The 18321-nt window shown below is 39.1% G+C and overlaps 1 protein-coding gene across 1 annotated transcript; it reads left to right on the top strand.

Annotated features, from left to right (window-relative positions):
• The first annotated feature begins 1094 nt into the window (after positions 1-1094).
• LOC138011387 (myotubularin-related protein 14-like) lies at positions 1095-18112 on the top strand. The gene is made up of 21 exons (XM_068858363.1): positions 1095-1271; positions 1380-1436; positions 1603-1700; positions 2585-2690; positions 2785-2860; positions 3447-3519; positions 3990-4109; positions 4835-4908; positions 5026-5096; positions 5429-5503; positions 7413-7476; positions 8489-8574; positions 9365-9441; positions 11062-11098; positions 11271-11344; positions 12070-12113; positions 12529-12658; positions 14383-14521; positions 14683-14711; positions 14853-14951; positions 15049-18112. The coding sequence occupies exons 1-21, from the start codon at positions 1176-1178 to the stop codon at positions 15230-15232; spliced, it is 1809 nt and encodes a 602-aa protein (XP_068714464.1). The 5' UTR covers positions 1095-1175; the 3' UTR covers positions 15233-18112.
• The last annotated feature ends 209 nt before the right edge of the window (positions 18113-18321 follow it).

Below are 18321 nucleotides of genomic sequence, written 5' to 3'. Positions count from 1 at the left end.
ATCGAGAACGAGGCTGCAAGTACTCAAGTGTGTCGAGCTCCCCGCTAGCTTTGGCGCAAAGCGTTAAAGACTTAGAAAGTGTCTAAATATTATCAGGACGGGCTTCAGTAACATTAAACTAACTCAAAAGAAGACCTGGTCATGAAATATTTTATGCCCTTATCCGTTTAAAGCTGACGTCATTCTTGGTTCATCCAAGGTGAAGTCTCTTGCGCTAGATAAAGCCTGTTTTCCTCGTTATACACTGGGTTGTTGTTATATTAAGGGAAAAATCAATAGCTGCTTTGTTGGGGGGAAATGATAAACCGTACTAAAACCCTCCCAACATTTGTTTGGGATGTCACAAAATCCACATACTTCTCGAGAGTATTTTAAACAAAACTAAGCATTTCCGAGTCTTAGGTCATAGATGATAACCTGCGACCAGGCGTATATTCGCTTAATTCTCGTCACTGAGATCCAAAAAAGAGGCGAACCAGGGTATGTGCTTGGTTTTTGTTTATTAACCAAGGCCTGTCATACAGTTTACAGAGATTTTAGAGGAAGCTTTTACTAGTTGATAATTGTCGTCAGACAGCATTTTTTCTCCAAGATATCCAAGTGCTAGTTTATCTCTTTGCTTTTCATTGCTGTCAAATTCTTCAAGCCGAATGAAGGTTAGTGTAGAGAATCATCCTCCCCTTCTTATGGAGACGGCACATTCATCATCTTTGGCCAGATCTGTATTCCCGACAAATGTGCAGCACTGCAGTCTTGTTTGATAAGCAGTCATTCGTCGGGGCGACCCGAGAATCTAGTGGCACTAGAAATGGTATATATACTTGAAAAGAAAAGTAAATAAAATATTAATAATTTCATAAAAAAAAGGAAATGTCATTGTCATGTGCATGTGTAAAACTAATTCTACGGGCGCCTCTAACATCAGCTAACCTGTGAGAAGGTAACCCACGAACAGAGCTAGGAGACCTTGCTTCGCGAATCCTGAGGGAAAGAGTTTCCGTTCCCCACTTTGCCTAACCCTGCCCATGACCCGTGACATCGTTATTTTACACAGCGGCTTACCTCAATGTGAAATATGCGCACTGACGCGTCACACCACGAGATTGGTCAATTTGTACATGAAACCGGTGGTTCCTTTTTCCTGTATTACTTTCTTTTGAATATTTTTGGCACTTATGAGTCTTGATGAGGAGGTTTCCAAAGCGGAGCTATTTGAACTGGTGAAATATTTTTCAAAATACCCCTACAGAGCGCGTGATACAAACTCCAAGGTGAGAGGAGGGTGAGATCCGTCTGGTCGTGCCATGTTGCGGCGTTTTTTAGTGGTTATTTTGGATTATTCTCGTGATCGTTACCCTTGTTAATATTGTCGTTTATAGGTAGAAGGTATACAGAAAAAATGTCTGCAGCTGTTCGCGAAAGATTACAAGTTTACGGTTGGTCGACTGTCCCATACTGAGATGCTGTTTTTGAATTGTACACAGTTGATTTCGTACAACCTTGAAGCGAGCATTTAAAACACTGTTTTACTGTACAAATTTAACGGTAAGCTTTATATTTTGGCGCTTGTTTTCTTATTTCTCTTCTTTTGGTTTCTTCTAGACTATTTCTAACAATGGGGATTTATGCGGGCATTACCCCCTCAAACTGGTTATTTTGGAATCGAAACTAGTATCGGGCGATTTCGAGAATGGTGACAGGTAGGTCATCTTTTGTTTATATTTCCTGTTGTGAATGTCTAAATTTCCTGTTTCACTTTCACCTCGGGAAACCTCTTTCCTTTTTTATGTTTTCTGGTGAAGTTCATTTCTGTAATCGATCTTGTATGTGTTCCATAAACATATTGCCCTAAGGATTGTTATTTCGTACCGTGCAGTTAATTTATGCCCACGTGGCGTGTCTTTAATGATGCCTCAATAACAGTCACTTAAATAAACAATAGTTCTCTAGTACGCTTCTACTTAATACTCCAGTTAAGAATGCAATGAAATCTATTAGATGTTTCAATATTTACCTCAACTGACGCTTCCTGTGTTAATGTCTTGCTTGCTTTAGCCTGGTTAAAAAAGAGTTCATTCAAATGCAAATAAGATCTACAGTAGTTATTGCAACTTTTCGTTACCATGAGTTCAAATTGGCAGGCAGTCATTGTGTCAATAGGACTGTGGCTTTGGATATGACTTCCTATTAATTTTTTACCAGGATATTGTGTTTTTACTACTCTTTGGCCATCTAACTCTTCGGTGCCAGCACACATGCTACATGACTTCATGATTAATCTAAGTGTTACCATTTGTCAAAAAAAAATTGTGGTGGCAAGCAAAATTTCCAGGAAGCCAAATGTAAAGAATTTATCAAAATTTAATTAAACAACCACTTAAAATTCTCGTTTGTTTGATAAGTGATTGTTTATAGCCGACTTGTGCTAGGTGTCTTGTAGTATTTTTATACTATCTTGTATCCAATGCATGGTCATGGAATAATAGTTATATATCTCATTGTTCTGTTTGTACAAGGTTTGCAGTAGCTGGCATGTTTATGAACATTGTTGTTTCCAATAACATGTTTTTTTTTCCAATTACAGTCTAAAAGTGAATGATGCCAGAAAACTTAAAGATCTCTTTGTGAAGGCAAGATTTGCCAGATGCCGCTCAAGATTTGTGGTGCCTGTTATTCTTTTTGAGGGAAAGGTAAATTTTTATCTGTAGAGATATTTTTTTGATTACCTGTTTTTTCCACTTTCCTAAACTTGGTCTGTTATTAAACATGAGCTCCTTTTAAAAGAATATCTGCAGATCAGCCACATTGTCTGGAGGTGCTGAAATATATGGACGATCTGGATATGATTTTCTCTTTGCTGGTAAGGAATTTATGATCCAACAAGTTTTGTACTCCTGGGCAAGCTTTTAAAAGCTTTGTTAGCTTGAGTACTGCTGGGTTAGTTATAATTTATTATTGAAAGCAATTCACCATAATTATTGAAAATGCACTTGGCAATTTCATCATCACAGTACTGTTGAGTGAAGTTTTAAGAACCTGAAAAAAGCCAATGGGAAAAAAATGTATTAAAAAATCCCTACTGCATGGTCAGGGGCAAAGGTTTGGGGCATTTGAAGACAAACCAGGCAACGTCGAGGGAGGAATTTGAACCCTGATAATCTGTCCTTCATATCCAACATCCAAAATTTGTGCATCATTGACGTTACTGGTATTATATAATACCTTGGTTGTCATAATTCACTGTAGATTGGTGTGTCTGAAGAAGAGTAATGTGATATGTATTTACCAAATGTGTGGTTGCCAGCCAGGACAACAAAGGATTTGGGGGCTTTTCTTGCTGACAGCTGGTTATTATTAAGTACTTTTGACAGCGTCACCTTACATACAATTGTATATGCCTAGAATATGACTCATTGCATTCTTTCTTGTGAACTGACATTTTACAGGCGGAGAGAGTATCCCGGATGACCCTTCGGAGGATCTAAATGGAGTTAATAGTGCAGGATCATTATACTCAAGGTTATTATCACGTTTAAATTAAAGCTTCAGGGTCTCAGACTCATTAATGCGTGGAAGGCAAATGATCATACACTTTCGCCAACCCTGCTCTCAGAAATTAGAAGATCTGAAGCATGCCCAAATGGCTACACCAGTCAAAATAAGTAAGTGGAAAGGCATATTACAGTGTTATTGATGGGTTGGCAGGTGATGAAATGGAGATGTGACAAAACATAAAGGAAGGAAGTACAGAATGTCTGTGGACAATGGCCTCTAGGACTTTGAGGGGGAGGTGGTGGCTATCATTTTTTCATTGCTGCATTTTCATGGCTTTTGATGATGTAGTAACTGATAGTAAATGGCTGAATATTGATCCTTAGTGCTTGTCTGTCTTGTCCAGATTTCTTAGCACTATGATTTTAAAATGGTCCTTGCAGTCAATGATCACTGATAAATTTCAGAACTTTCTTTCATTTGTTGCCTGCTTTTAGTGGAGATTATGATCTCTTTGACCGCATACGAGGACAGGACATCAGGCTCCTGAAGACACTCAGAGTCAAATATATTTGTGACTTGATGGTGGAGAAAAAGAAAGTTAAGTTTGGAATGAGGTGAGAAAAATGCTTACAGTGTAGGGTTGGGTTTTAATTAGCGGTTTACCAAGTGTAGTAATATAGCTACAATCGTCCCTTCCCCCATGCAATTATGGTTGGATATCTTAGTGAAAAGTCCTACCTATTTTTTTGTCCAGGATTGTGGATTGATTTTTACTGTGTGGTCACAATGTGATCAGAAGCAATACTTCGGCTGTTTCAAAATTGTGGGAATCTTGTTTAAAACAGTAATAGGCCTTTTGCAGCTAGTGATCACATGGTACACATGGAATGCAAATTTCCCACTGGGACATCTAAAACAAAGAAGATTTAAATTAAGTTGCTTTGTTTTAGATGTCCCAGTGTGTGATTTGCATTCCAGCATTCCAATATGGCAGTTTTTGTACCATGTGAACACAAAGCTGCAAAAGGTCCGTTGAACCTTGGTTGTGTGACTAGTTGTGTGAGTCACGTAATAAACCAGTTTTGTATCCTAACGGTTGGACTGGATCTAGCATGAAATGGAGGCTAATGCGGGCAAATTAATTTGCATTTGAAAAGATTTGCCTGCATTAGCCTCCATTTCATGCTAGATCCAGTCCAGCCATGAGAATTCGAAAATGGTCTATTTTGAAAGAGGATGACTGCCAAAAAAGAATTATCTGTCCTGAACTTTGTACCAGCTCGGGGTGCACACTCTCGAATATCTGGACAATAACTGTCTTCATCTTTCATTATTTTAGAGTGACATCCTCAGAGAAGGTAGACAAGATACAGCGCTACTCAGAGTTCTATCTATGCTCTGTACCTTATCCAGGTGTGTCAATTTGAAACTCTTGACATCAGCCAAGCTCTTTTTGATTATTGTCAAGAAGTCTTCCTTGTGAATTGATTATGCAGCATCTTTTAATTTCTGATTTTTTTTTTGCTTCAGGTTGTGAATTTTTTAGAGACTTTAAAGACAATGAATACAATGCTGACGGTTTATATTTTAATTGGCAACAGGTGAGAAATAAAAATATTAAGGAAATATGGAACTAATATTATTTTTATTTGAATTGATAATATCCAATTTTAAACGAAAGGAAAACATGTTCGCAATCAAATTTTCCAAAAGAAGAGTCAGAAAAAAAATGAATTTTAGAATCCTGACTAAGTTTTCATTTTTCAAATTTTTGACTTACTGACAGACTTTGTATTTTCCTTTTTTAACATACCAATATCATCCTATCTCAGGCTAAAAGAGACTGATGTGTTAACTGCTGAGCTGGTAACATTCTTACGATTCTCGCTCTGATTTTTCTTAACTGATTTTCTTGTTTTGATCTTATTTGTAGGATTATGTTGATACTAAGTTCAGTGTTCCTGATGTACTTCCAAATCCCACAGGAATAGAATGGAATAATTATCAGGTGTGGGATAATAATGAAAGATTATAGTCAACACTCTCATGTGGAGTGTTTATCTGGTAATTCGCCTTAAAAAAAAACAATATTATTTAGATCATTAAATTTTTTAGTTTACAAGCCTCAGGAACTCACCCAGCTGTTGCATGAGGTTGCAGCTGAGAGCATTGCAGGTGCGATCTCCAGGCATCTCAGGATTCTGCAAGACTTTCTGAAGACTAGATGTTGATTGCTGCATTCTTTGTGTCTCTCTTGCAAGTGTCTTTGAAGCACAGGCTTAAGGGATTTGACTGTCGTCCGTATGACGAATGTGGCCTAGCCAGCCGAAATGACGCTGACTCAGGAGGGTGAAGATGGAGGGTAGGCGGGCACGCTCAAGCACGTCAGTGTTTGGGATCTTGTCCTGCCATCTTATGCCGAGTATGCATCTGAGGCAGCAGAGGTGGAAACTATTCAGTCTCTTCTCCTGAGCAGCGTATGTCATCCAGGTTTCACTTGAGTAGAGGAGTATGCTCAAGATGCAGGCTCTGTACGCCTGCATCTTGGTGTTCTCTGTCAAGTTGTTGTTGGACCACACCCTCTTGTGGAGCTTGGACATGACTGCTGACCTTCGCAATTCTTGAGTTGATCTCTGGCTCAAGAGAGAGGTTTGAGCTGATTGTGGACCCTAGGTGGACCCCAGGTACTGGAACCTGTCAACCATGTTGAGTTCATGAGTCCCTATGTGAATGCTTGGGGGGGGGGGGAGTCAGTGCTCTGTCCCATCACTTCAGTCTTCCTAAGGCTGATGGTGAGGCCGAACTCGTCACAGGCATGTGTGAAGCCTTCGAACAATCTTTGGAATGCTTCCTCAGAGTGTGTCACCAAAGCAGCATCGTCAGCAAAGAGGACCGCTGACGGTGACGTGTCTGACCTTGCTCTAAGACTGGCTCGGAGTCTAGCCAGATTGAACTACCTGCCGTTGGGTCGTGTGTGCAGGTAGACTCCATCTTCATTCTTGTTGAAGGCATAGGTCAGGAGCATCGAGAAGAATATTCCAAAGAGGATTGGGCCAAGGACATAGCCCTGCTTGACTCCACTGTTAATGGGAAACAGCTCTGATGTTGCTCCGTTGTAGTAGACCATGCTGTGCATGTCAGTGTGGAAGGATTTGATGATGGAATGGCCAGCTTCAGTGGGCAACCGATCTTCTTCAGGGGTTGGAGAAGTCTGATTTTGCTGACAAGGTCAAATGCCTTTGGCAGATCTATGAAGGCAAGGAAGAGCAGCTCGTTTTGCCCCTGGCATTTGTCCTGCAGCTGTCTCCATTCCTTTTTAATCTGCCACCTGGATAAGTTGATATTGACATCATGGCTACCCCCTGGAAGTATATTAGCATTACCCAATTATGAACATTTATAGACCAAGATCAAGTGTCTTGAACACTGATTAGAGCTAACCCCAAGTAAATGGTGATGTTGCAAAACAAGTAAAAAGCCAAAAATAACAAGGTTTTTGTTTACTTGAGAGTGTGTTACTGTTTTGAGACTATTTACTGACTTCTTTTGAATGGCAAGGCTGCAATTTCATGTAGTGCTTTTTAAGGAAATTTACTTGGCCAGTTCAAATTTTTGCAACCCAGTTTGTAAAAGTGGTCAATTTATTATGAATGCCACCTCCTGCAAAAATTGTTGTATAATGAATAACCCAGCTCAGGGTGGAGAGAAAGAGAGAGACAGTTTTAAGCCAAGTTTCTTGTCCGCAAAAACAATACAAATGGAGTCAGGCCTCAAACCACTGTTTGATTTCCATTACATTTCCATTGGAAATCTAGTATGCTAATTACAACATCACAGTATCTACTCACTGTCAGTAACTGTAACTTGTACATGACCTATCAGACAGTAATTTGCTGAACATTTTCTTTTACCACCAGTCATGGGACCTGGTCACCTTGACTCAGAATTATCTTCGCCTTTTGATCAGTTGTGTAAAAGACAGTGAGTATTAAATTATTGATCGATATTAATAATTAATCTGTTGATATCTTGTGCTGATTAGCGAGGCATTTTCCTAACAGTTATAAATTATTGAAGCACCAGAAAGTTAAAAAAAAAAGTTTTCAGCGTGTAGTCCACAACAAATTTTGAACACTGTGATGACGAATATCGTTGTCTATAAGAGTACAGAGAACGCTGAACCACTTTTGATTTGTCTTTTTACCGCAATATTCAATACTGAAGAAAGCGTTTATTTCAGAGTGAACAAAATCATGACTCAGAGAAAGAGCAAGTGTTGTCTATAACTTTCTTGCAATAATTATGATTGGTGTATTTCCCAAAATGAGCATTCCTGATTGGCTATTACATTGCGCGGCAAATTGACGCTAGAATGACGCAAGCAGCGTTGTCTAGACTCTTATCGACAATGGCAAATTAGCCAATCAGATTGCAAGATTACAAGCAAATAATTTATGGTAAAATTTTCTTTGGTTAATGCCAGGTGATTTTACTTGCTGATAGGGGTGCTTTAGGTGTGAATTGGCTAACAACATCTGGGTCTACCCAAAAGCTATATCCCCTTTAAAGTGCTACAGAAATAACTATGATCAAAAAAATGCTTCCTTTTTTTCTTCAGATTTTGAAAGTGTGATTGCTTAACACTTGACGGTCCGTCATTACTCACGTTCCAAACTGACCAACTGGACCTCGGAGGGTTGAATCTAGGGAAAAAATGACGCCAATTACTCACCAGCTTAAAATTTCATGTAAAACATGAGCTTAAAAGTCTGAAAGCCTAAAACTCCCATGCTGCATATTAATTCAGCCACTTACACACTCACTGCATTCTTAAACTTTTGAGTCTTTGACGTCATTTTCTCCTCAATCCAGTAGGAAAATGGAAAATGTTTTTTTAGTCATAGTAGCACTTTAAGTAATAACTATTTTTGCTCTTGTTAATTAAAGTACATTTACAGTCATTGTTGACTTTCTCTGTTTTCTTTCAATTTAGGTGATGGAGGATTATTAATACACTGTATTTCAGGATGGGATAGAACCCCCTTGTTTGTGTCACTTCTCAGAATGTCGTTATGGGCAGTAAGTTCCAGTTTGCTTATCATAAGTCAACTCAGAAGTGAAGCGTTTGGTGTTGTTGCTGTATGTCTCAGTAGCAAGGGGTCGTGATTTGTATGTGGTTTCCCTGGGTTCAAATAGTGGTTCTAGAAATCAATTCATGCTATTCTATTGGGGGTTTACTAGCTCAGGCATGGTGGTAAAACACATTTGAGTGTATTCACCTGGAAAATGAACTGTACAAGTCAAATCATCTGGCATTAGACAGTAAAATCCTTTGGGTGTCACTCAGTTGATGCAGCAGCCAAAGTTCCATGCCTCACTCTCCCAGAAATGCAGCAGCACAATTTCTTTGGAAAGCAACCAAATTAGCAATTATGGTACACTATTGTTACAAAATATGATCCTTATTGACATTATCGTCATTTTGATTGTTGATTGTTGATTGCTGATCCTTCATTATCATCCTTGGGGTTCTCAATTTAACCCAGTAACACCTGTCAAGGGTGCCACTCGCAAGTGTTACGGCTTTAAAAAGTTATTGTCATCATCAGGTAGATCAGTTTGTCAATCAGTTACAGTGTTACAGCTGAAAATAGCATAGCAATGGCTGTTAAATTCTGATGAGATCCTAACCTGCGATCAGGCGTACTTTTCTTTTCACTGTACCTTTTCGCGCCTGTCTGAAGAAAAGTATGCCTGATCGCGATTAGAGACCCCTGATCCTCCTTCAGTTAAATTAAAGTTGGTGCATGTCCTAGTTTGACGTATAAATTAATGTCTTTATTATTTAATTAACTTGCTTTTTGTTCAGGATGGACGCATTCACCAGTCACTGAGTGCTGCAGAAATTCTTTTTCTCACTGTTGCCTATGATTGGTTTTTATTTGGGTAAGATCCTGAAATGGTCATGAACCTGTACAGGGCTACTTATGTAAAGAAATAGTACCTGGCCATTTGGAGATATGCAATTTGTCTTTGAGTGTTGAAAGTATTTATTTCACAAGTGAGCGCAGCGTACAAGTGAAATATTTTTCAACATGAGAAGAGAAATTTTGTATCTCCAAGAGATAAAAACTGTTTTATGGTGCATTCAACTCACTTTCAGTTCTACTGGAATAGCAAAGTATAGATGTATTATCAATTTATTATTGATCTGTCCATTTCTTGGGCCTTGACACTCATCAATGAGGGATGGAGTCGCAAGAGGAAAACAACCACAACGACTCTTGATCCAAGTAGTGCTTAGCCTGCGAGCAGGCTCTCTCTCCTCGGTGGGAGAGAAGGAGAGCCTGCACGCATCCCTTTGAATTTTGAATGCCGCCTCCTGATGTCACGCTGAGAGAGCTGTCAAAAATTAGCCAATCAGCGCGCACCCGAAGTAAACATTGAAAAAAGAACAGAAAACAGAAAGCCACCCGTTGTGTATTTCAATTTGCTCGAGGCAGAAACTCAAAAAAAAACTGTAAAGGAAGGAAGACTTCGCCAGAAAAGCCTAAAACAACTATTGCTGATGCTGTAAAGCGTAGCTGAATATTCATTACGGTAATTCGTCGAAGTCCCTTCCGCGGAAAAAATGTTTCGTTCGTTAGGGAAAAATTAAGCACACAAACTTCAAACGACGGGAATCGTAATAGAGAAATTCGTTTTCCCTGACCGCATCTCCTCTGTGTGAGAATCGTCGACCACAACTGCTGCCAAATTTCGGTAAAGCGAAGCGGGGTTATCTTTTTTAATTTATTTTAATGAATCAAGACATTACATACATTACAATATTCTAATACCTACACCAATTTATTTCAAAGGTTTATTGAGTATTTGCGGAGTTACGAGGAGATCGAGCAATCATTTGTGGAGTCGCCTTTTCGGCTTAACCAAATACTTGCTAAAATCGTGTAGAGTTCCTCTATCGTTCTCTATCGTTAAATCAGCAACAGAGGCAGCCGAAAGGCCCATTTTTGTCCAAATGTGATCAGCGATAATGCTTTGTCGAGGACAGGAAACTACCACGGTGACATGAAGTCGCCCTCGTTGTATTTTGGCCGCTACGAAAAACAGTTGGGAAATAAGCCTTTTTCCCAATCCTGTGGATAACAGAGATAGAACTTCCTTCCTTCCAGTAGAGAAGCCATTGCATCGCGTCGCCCGACCTTTAATTATGTAAAGTTATGGTAAATTGCAACATTCTACAATTTTCTCAGACGCATTTCTGACCACCTCATCTCTGCGAAGCGAAGAGGCTTTCTTATTGTCGGAGCTTGTCACTGGTGACGTCACGATGTTATTTCATTTCAGCCAATCAGTATTTTGCGTCCAAAATTTGGACGCGACATTCAGAATACAAAGCCTTGCGGGCATGCTCTCATTCTACCCCCAACCCCAGTCCCTCGGAGGGCCTGCTCGCAGGCTAAGTAGTGCTGAATGCAAAATTTTTTTCCCTGCATACTGACTTTGGCCTTTTGTTCTTCATGCAGAATTCCAATTAATAGGATCTTTGTTTGTCTTTCCTAGGCATGGTCTTCCTGAAAGACTACAACGTGGAGAAGAGGTATACCCTATTGCTTAACCTGTCCCTGTTAATAGAGTTGTAACAATTTTCTCTTGCATTTCAAAGTAATAGATGTCCTGCAGGCATATAGTGGTACATGTAAGAAAATATCCTGTTCAAATTTCCTTAAAGTAGGTATTAATCTGTGTACATTTTCTTTTTTCTTTTTTAGGTGTTTTTCTTCTGTTTTAATTTCCTGAAAAATATTGCCTCGGATGAATTTTCTGTGAATTCGTGCCCTCGGAGGTAAAGCCACTCTCAGTTTGTTTTGTGGGTTGTGATTTTTACAATGTAATGACTGACAGAAAAGCAATCAAAAGAATTAAGCAAGCCTGGGCTTGCTCATGACGAACACTGTTTGTGTGCAAAACTTTCAGACGAAATGAGGAAGATATCTCCAGTCGTAAAAAGCTTACGGTGCCTCTTTCCACCCAGGTGTATAAATGGGTACCAGTGTAATGCTGGGGGTAACCCTGCGATGGACTAGCATCCCATCCAGGGAGGAGTATAAATACTCCAAGTCGCTTCATGCTACGGAAACTGGAGATAAGCGCCAGCTTGATGGACCTTCCTAGGCTCGTAAGCAGTGACTTTTCCTTTCTATTAGATAAATTATGTTGATTGATTGATTTAAAGTAATGAAGGGGATCTTCCTGTTGTATTTATTTAGCTACCATATTAAACTGTATTATTAATTTAAAGAGTCTGAAATCAATGATTATTATAACTGGACTTGTTTAAGACAGGATCTTGCAAGTGTACCTTTGGCTACTGTTGGATACTTTTATAGAACAGTTTGCTTTACAGGAAATTAGACTTTCTTGGATATTTTAAATGTGAACTGGACCAACTTTATAATGAACATGTCAGTTCTGCTCCCATACTAAAATCTTGTAAAACAATAATTTTTTGTATTTCTTTAGACTGACAACTCAGTTGCGATCTTTGCCTCTTCTCTCTTTTTTCCTCAGGGCATCTCACAAAAGATGGGACTCCACCAGTTTAGTTGACGCAGGTGCAGTTCTGTTTGGTTGGTTTGTGCTTCCATGGTTGTTGTTGCCTTGTTTGTTTGATTATGTTGAAAAGTAGGGGATGACACTGAAGAGTCGCAAAGCATTCTGTTACTTTCTAAAAAAGGGAAAAGGGCATGTGTGTGGGAGTTTTAATACTGAGTTGCCTAAAATTATGTTAACTTGCAAGTGGACTTTGTTAGGGCTAACGGCTTCTGTAAGTGATTGAGTTCTTAGATTTGTTTGTTTGCCCTCACAAAGGGCTGGAATGACTCCCAGGATTCACCAGGAACTTTCGAGATCTGTAGTCTGCTTGCAAAACAAGTATTGATGGCATAGACATCATTGATTTGCTTTCCATGTTCATCTATGCCTAGCATCTGCGCACACGCTGAAACAAGTATGGCATTTTTTCCTCAGATGATCGCCAGTCACGTGGCAGCAATTCCAGTCTCAGTAGCTGTAGTAGCGTGACAGAACAGAGAACAAGTTTTTTCATTGGTCAGGAAATTACAGAGGATGCCGAGATGTCACCCTCTTTATTTACAAAGTAAATCTAAATTTTGCACAGGGTCCAGAGGAGATATGTTTGTCGTTAGAACATCAAAACCCGTCGAAAACATCTGAAATAATGGGTTATTTTGATCGCGTTGACGATCGCGTTACAGTTTCGTTACACATTCTGTATACCGCAAACCAAGAGGCTGAGGGCTCGCAAGATCGGCTTACAGTATAAAATACGGAAAGGGAGGAAACTAATTTGGGGCCGATTTTCGAACCCCTGAAACTCAGATGGAATTAAATTAAATTGCCTGATTTTACTAACGTGATGTAGAATTGTTATGTATTTGCCAAATACTGAAGGAAAACGGCATAAGAAAGCGTTCAAATTCATTTTCGGCAACCGAAATTTACGGCTTCGAGAGAGAGGTTTCGTTCGGTGTGCACCGCAACATATGGTGACGGAAATGACGCGATAAAGTAAATGTGCGCAAGATCGGAAGTAATTTTAAGATGCCCCAAGTTCGAAAACACCAACGGTTTCTTTTGCAACTTTTCGACTGTTGACGTGTACAACAAATGTCCAGTCTTTAAAGATCTTTACTTCAGTTAAAACTCGGCTGCCTTCGCATAGATCTTGTGACTGGACTTTTATCCACTCAAAGAAATCGTCGCTAGAGCTAGAGAAAAGCTAATCGAATTCTTTTGTGAAAGCTGGCAAGTCTTCCCATTTAACACGGTCTTCTTCCAATCTTGAGGGTTTTGAAAGTGGGTACTGCCATACTCGACCACCGTTAACTCTTCGCTGGACTCTACTCGCCTGTGGAAAGGCCTCCTTTAAAATAATCCCCAGTTCTTTGACTTGCAATGGAAAATTTTCCTTTTCGGAGCTGTTATTTACAGAGTCATCGAGTATTTCTTGTACGGAAATAAAGTTTTGTTCGTCTCTTTGATAATTCATTGAAAGCCTGCAGGTAAAATAGTCGATCAGGGAAAAATCAAACACAGTAGTTCGAAAGCCAACTGGTCAGATATCTTACCATTTAGAAACAAACATGTGTTTTTCTCTGTTCGATACTTTGGATCTCTTCTCGTCCGGCTGCTTTTTGCGCAACGGAATGGGTCTTTTCAAGGAAGAAGCCGCCATTATTTTAAAACTCCCTCCACAGCTGATGTTTTGATTCTCGAATTAGTAACGGTCTGTTGCTTTTGCATTTCCGGTCCCAATTCACTTCCGTCACCAAGTGCTGCGGTTCACATCGAACGAAGTCACGTGGCACAAGTTTCCTCCCTTTTCGTATTTTATACTGTAAGCCGATCTTGCGAGCCCTCAGCCTCTTGGTTTGTGGTATACAGAATGTGTAACGAAACTGTAACGCGATCGTCAACGCGATCAAAATAACCCATTATTTCAGATGTTTTCGACGGGTTTTGATGTTCTAACGACAAACATATCTCCTCTGGACCCTGTGAATTTTGTGTACTATGTGTGTTCTTATTTAATTATTAATTGTTACTGAATGTCAAGTCGTCTGTAGTTTCGTAAGCTCCTTTGGTAGTATGAATGAGAAAACATAGCCTGGGACCAGGCTCCGCAGTTGGGTTATAGAGCAAAAAAGGAATGTGGGAAAAAAAATTGTCAAGCGAAGTGAGCTGAGTGGGTGGCCGCCAATCTTTTTCCCACCACGTTCCTATTCACTCCATAACCCCAACTGCAGAGTCTGACACAGCCAAACCATGGATCACCACCTTAATCTTGTTTTTTCTCCCCAGTTTCAGCACTGCACGTGTCACTTATCATTTACCGCCTCATTCTCATGCTGCTGGGTATGATCACGATTGTCGGAACCAGACTACCAGTCCTCTTCCAGTACCACGCCGGTCTCGAAAGAACTCCAGTCCAACAGATCAGGTGGGTATGGGCATCAGTATTTGCATGTCGCAATGCTGTATCACTATTATCATCAGCATTGATATTAATTAATGTCAGTAACAGCATATTTTCATTGTGGTTATGGTTATTTTTTGTATATTTGTTTACCCTTACTCATCATTTACACTTTTGCTTTTCAGAAAACTTCCTCTTCGTCAATTTGTGGCAGGTGGGTTGTATTTTTTTTTTTGAATGACTCTACTGTACAGTTGTTGTTACTAAACCTCTGTTAGTTTTTCCGCTTTTAAAAAATAATATTTCTTGTGGTCACTCTATGGAGTCTCTACCATACTTTGTTCTGATTTCTCAGCTGGCAGCTTATCTCTGGCACAGGGAGCCCAAATGGTACCACATCTGTACGGGACTTGCCACTCTCTGCACTGGGACATGGAAGCAGCTCAACAAGCTTGTAAGTTTTATGACATCTCTCACATTGTTTGCACACTGTGATTAGCCAATTTAGCAGGCAATTTCATTAAATTCATCATTTCCTGGTTTGGTTGCAGGGCAGAAAGTGGTGATGAAACTACTGATCGCCAGCAGCGTTTGGAAGCCATAAGACGTCTATTTCTTCCCATTTTTTTCAAGGCCGTTGAGTGCAATAATAAATTTGAGGGTGGTAGTGCATTTTCAAGTATTTTAGATCAAGTGACTGAAAAAATTCGTGAAGGATGGGGCACCGTCGTATAGACATTGAAGTTCTTCCTAGGTCGTAATAATATACCAGTAAATTATGTGAGTGGTCCCATGCCCTTCGGTGACAATCTCTCAACCCTCCCCGTCTCTCATGGATCCCTTTGAATACACTCAAGCCTTTTTTTGGTTTTAGTCCTTTCCTGCAAAGAAAATAGCTGGGCTGGTAATTTCAGATAGATGGAAGTAAAATGGTTGAATGTAAAACTGTTGCCACAGTTTTCCCATTTTATTGTAAATGGATGTTGCCATTTTAGCAGCGTTGTTTATAATTAAGTTTATTTCTGTGAGCAGAAGAAAAGGTAGATCTTAATCAATTCTGTTAATAGAGGAAGAGCTCTTGTGCACCATTTAACTTCGATCTGCGTTTTTTTGAAAAATCCTCGCAAGTTATTTCTTAACTAATTTAGTTGTACTTTCAACTACTATAGACCCAATTCAGGACTAAAAGAATAACACTTCAATGATTTGTTAAAAATGGCATCAACCATTTATGGATGGGAAATTTGTCAAATTTATTTTTTCCCAGAAATTTCTTTAAGTTTTGGAAGAGACAGTTCAGAGAGAAATGTTTTGCTTATTCATTGAAGGGAAGTAAAGTGAACCTGTGGTAGAAAGCATTATTGGACTGATGAGACCTATCACAGTTCTTGGTGTAGATTGAAATCATTCTCCTTAAAATGCACACAGTGCTCTTCCGTGTCTGACTGAGATGATTTAAGTAAGCGAAACCATCCTCCAGAATTATTTGTACCTAAATTCAAATGCAACTTAATTGTTGTTCAGCAGTAATCATAATTTTAATTAGGAAAGTACTTATTATATATATATATTGTCTATGCTAGTTTGAACATTCAAAGTTTAGTTATTTAAAGAAATCAGAAGTGTCCTATTCTACATTGTTTTGGCTGTACATAGACCTCTTTCATACTGGTGGCCAAATAAGATATTCTTCTGTTTTAATGCGAATAAGCCTTTCTAGCCTTGCTATGATGAGCAAATTTCAAAAGAATATTTTTTTTCAAAATGAGGACAGGTCTAATTAACATAAGAATAAAGAATGTGAAGGTGGTCACCATTTATGAAAGTGGTCTATATTGATCACAATTTATTTTGTAGGGATCCTGAGAAAAAGGCTGTTTTTGCAACCAGAAAAGCACTTGGTACAAAGAGTTGAAAATAGGTACTTAACAGATTTTGTTCAAGGGTTTTTGCAGCACTTGATAGCCTGGTCCCAGAGCTTTTTCTTGAGCCGCCAGAGAGCTGCGGAGTGGCGAAGACGAGTGGCGAAACAACAAGAAGAGAAAAACCTCTGGTTACCTTGGACTTAAATCTCACTTTCATGCAGACGCCAGGGTCAGGATCTGACCCTCAGCCTCGGATTGGTTGATATTTTTACAAACATGCAATCAATATGATTGGTTCATTTGATTGGTAATACCGAGGGGATGCATGATTGCTATGTTGCCATTGGTCCCTTTTGTAATTATCAATTTGACAGGTTTGACAGCTGGTGTCTGCATGAAATTGAGATTCAAGTCCAAGGTAACCAGAGGTTTTTCCCTTCTCGCCACTCAAGTAAAGCCTCTGGGACCAGGGTACGTAAGGACTTGAATGCTGTGATTTGTGAAAGCCTCTACACAGTGTAGAGATGCCAATGAGTATGCAAGCGTATAAGGACAAAGACGCTCTCCAGTGCTTTGTTTCCTCTATATTTACTTGACTTGTGCTCAGTCATACACTGTAAGCTAAGGAACTGCATCAAGTGAGTGAAACTTGCTACTTTACTTCGCTCTTGCTTTGCGCTTGCATCTCTGGCATCTAGTGTGAACTAGCCCTATGTATTTCAAAAGCCTCAAACTTTTTAGATGTATTTCATTTGCCATCAATCCCTTTTCAAAAACCCCAATTGCAATACTTCTTAATGTTCAATTTTGTCTTCTTTTGTATCTGCCGTCTTATTCAAACCTTCCCTCAATGTTTAAAGTAGTTTTTTTTCTACATTGTGGTTGCCAGTTCCCAATCTCCAAATTTGGTTTAATTTCATGACATATCCCCTTTAAGGACGGTGCCTACTATTGTTATTGCGCATACGTTCTGCGCATCTCTAGATACTGGGGTTTCCTATCGGTGATGCTTACTAGTACAGGGATATTTTTGCGTGGTTTAAAACTATCCGGAGAAAGTAGATCTTAGTAAGTACTTGTAGTAACCAAAAAGAAATTGGGGGTAACCATGCATTTTTGAGAGATAATTAAGCTTCAATTTGAGAAAGAACGCCATACATTGCTTTGTATTTTAAAGCTTTTTACAAATATTATTCATGAATTATCTTTGAAAGATGTGTGGTTACTTCCAATTTTCTTTTTGGATTTCAATGACACTTCTCCATTTCCTGCATAATCACATTTAATTAGTAGGCACCGCCCTTAAGAGCTAAAACGTGGTGGCCATCAATTTCTGAATGTCTGGGGCTTGACAAATAAATTTGTAGGAAAGCACAAAATTAGTGATATTGACACAGATTTTTGTTTCCAATGGGAACTTTAAGATTTTATTGAACACGTTAATTTATTGAAGAAATTATGTTTGTCACTACTGATGTTTAAAGTAATATTTTTGAAGCAAACATGGGCGACCGCAGATCCAGTTAACAAAGATCCTCTGGTTCTGTTAAATGATTATTTAGTATGTGGGCATTTGGAACATTCTTTTCTCCTTTCTTCCTGAAGTTCTTAAAGTAAATCTGGACAAGAGTGCCTCACAGCTAATGTCCAGGCTTCCTCATCTCTGAAATTTACCACATTCTTAGTGATATTATTTGCAACTTGTAAACATGATAAAACACTGCATGCAATAAACTCTCCCTTAATGCGATTAGATGTCTTTTGTTTTCATTATTTGCATCGGCTGTTCTAGATCTGCATAGCAAAATCAACAGAAAACTAATTACTTATTCACTGAGAGCAAGGTCATTATGTGATCTCAAACCGAGGTTTGACATTTCCTGAGGCTAACAATTTATTTTATTTTACAGCTTTACACTTGATCACTTCACATCTTGCAGAGCAAGTGCTTTTCAGTTC

The sequence above is a fragment of the Montipora foliosa genome, chromosome 7 (genome assembly GCF_036669935.1).
Source record: "Montipora foliosa isolate CH-2021 chromosome 7, ASM3666993v2, whole genome shotgun sequence".
Lineage (NCBI taxonomy): Eukaryota > Metazoa > Cnidaria > Anthozoa > Scleractinia > Acroporidae > Montipora > Montipora foliosa.
This window is presented reverse-complemented; position numbering and strand designations above follow the sequence as displayed.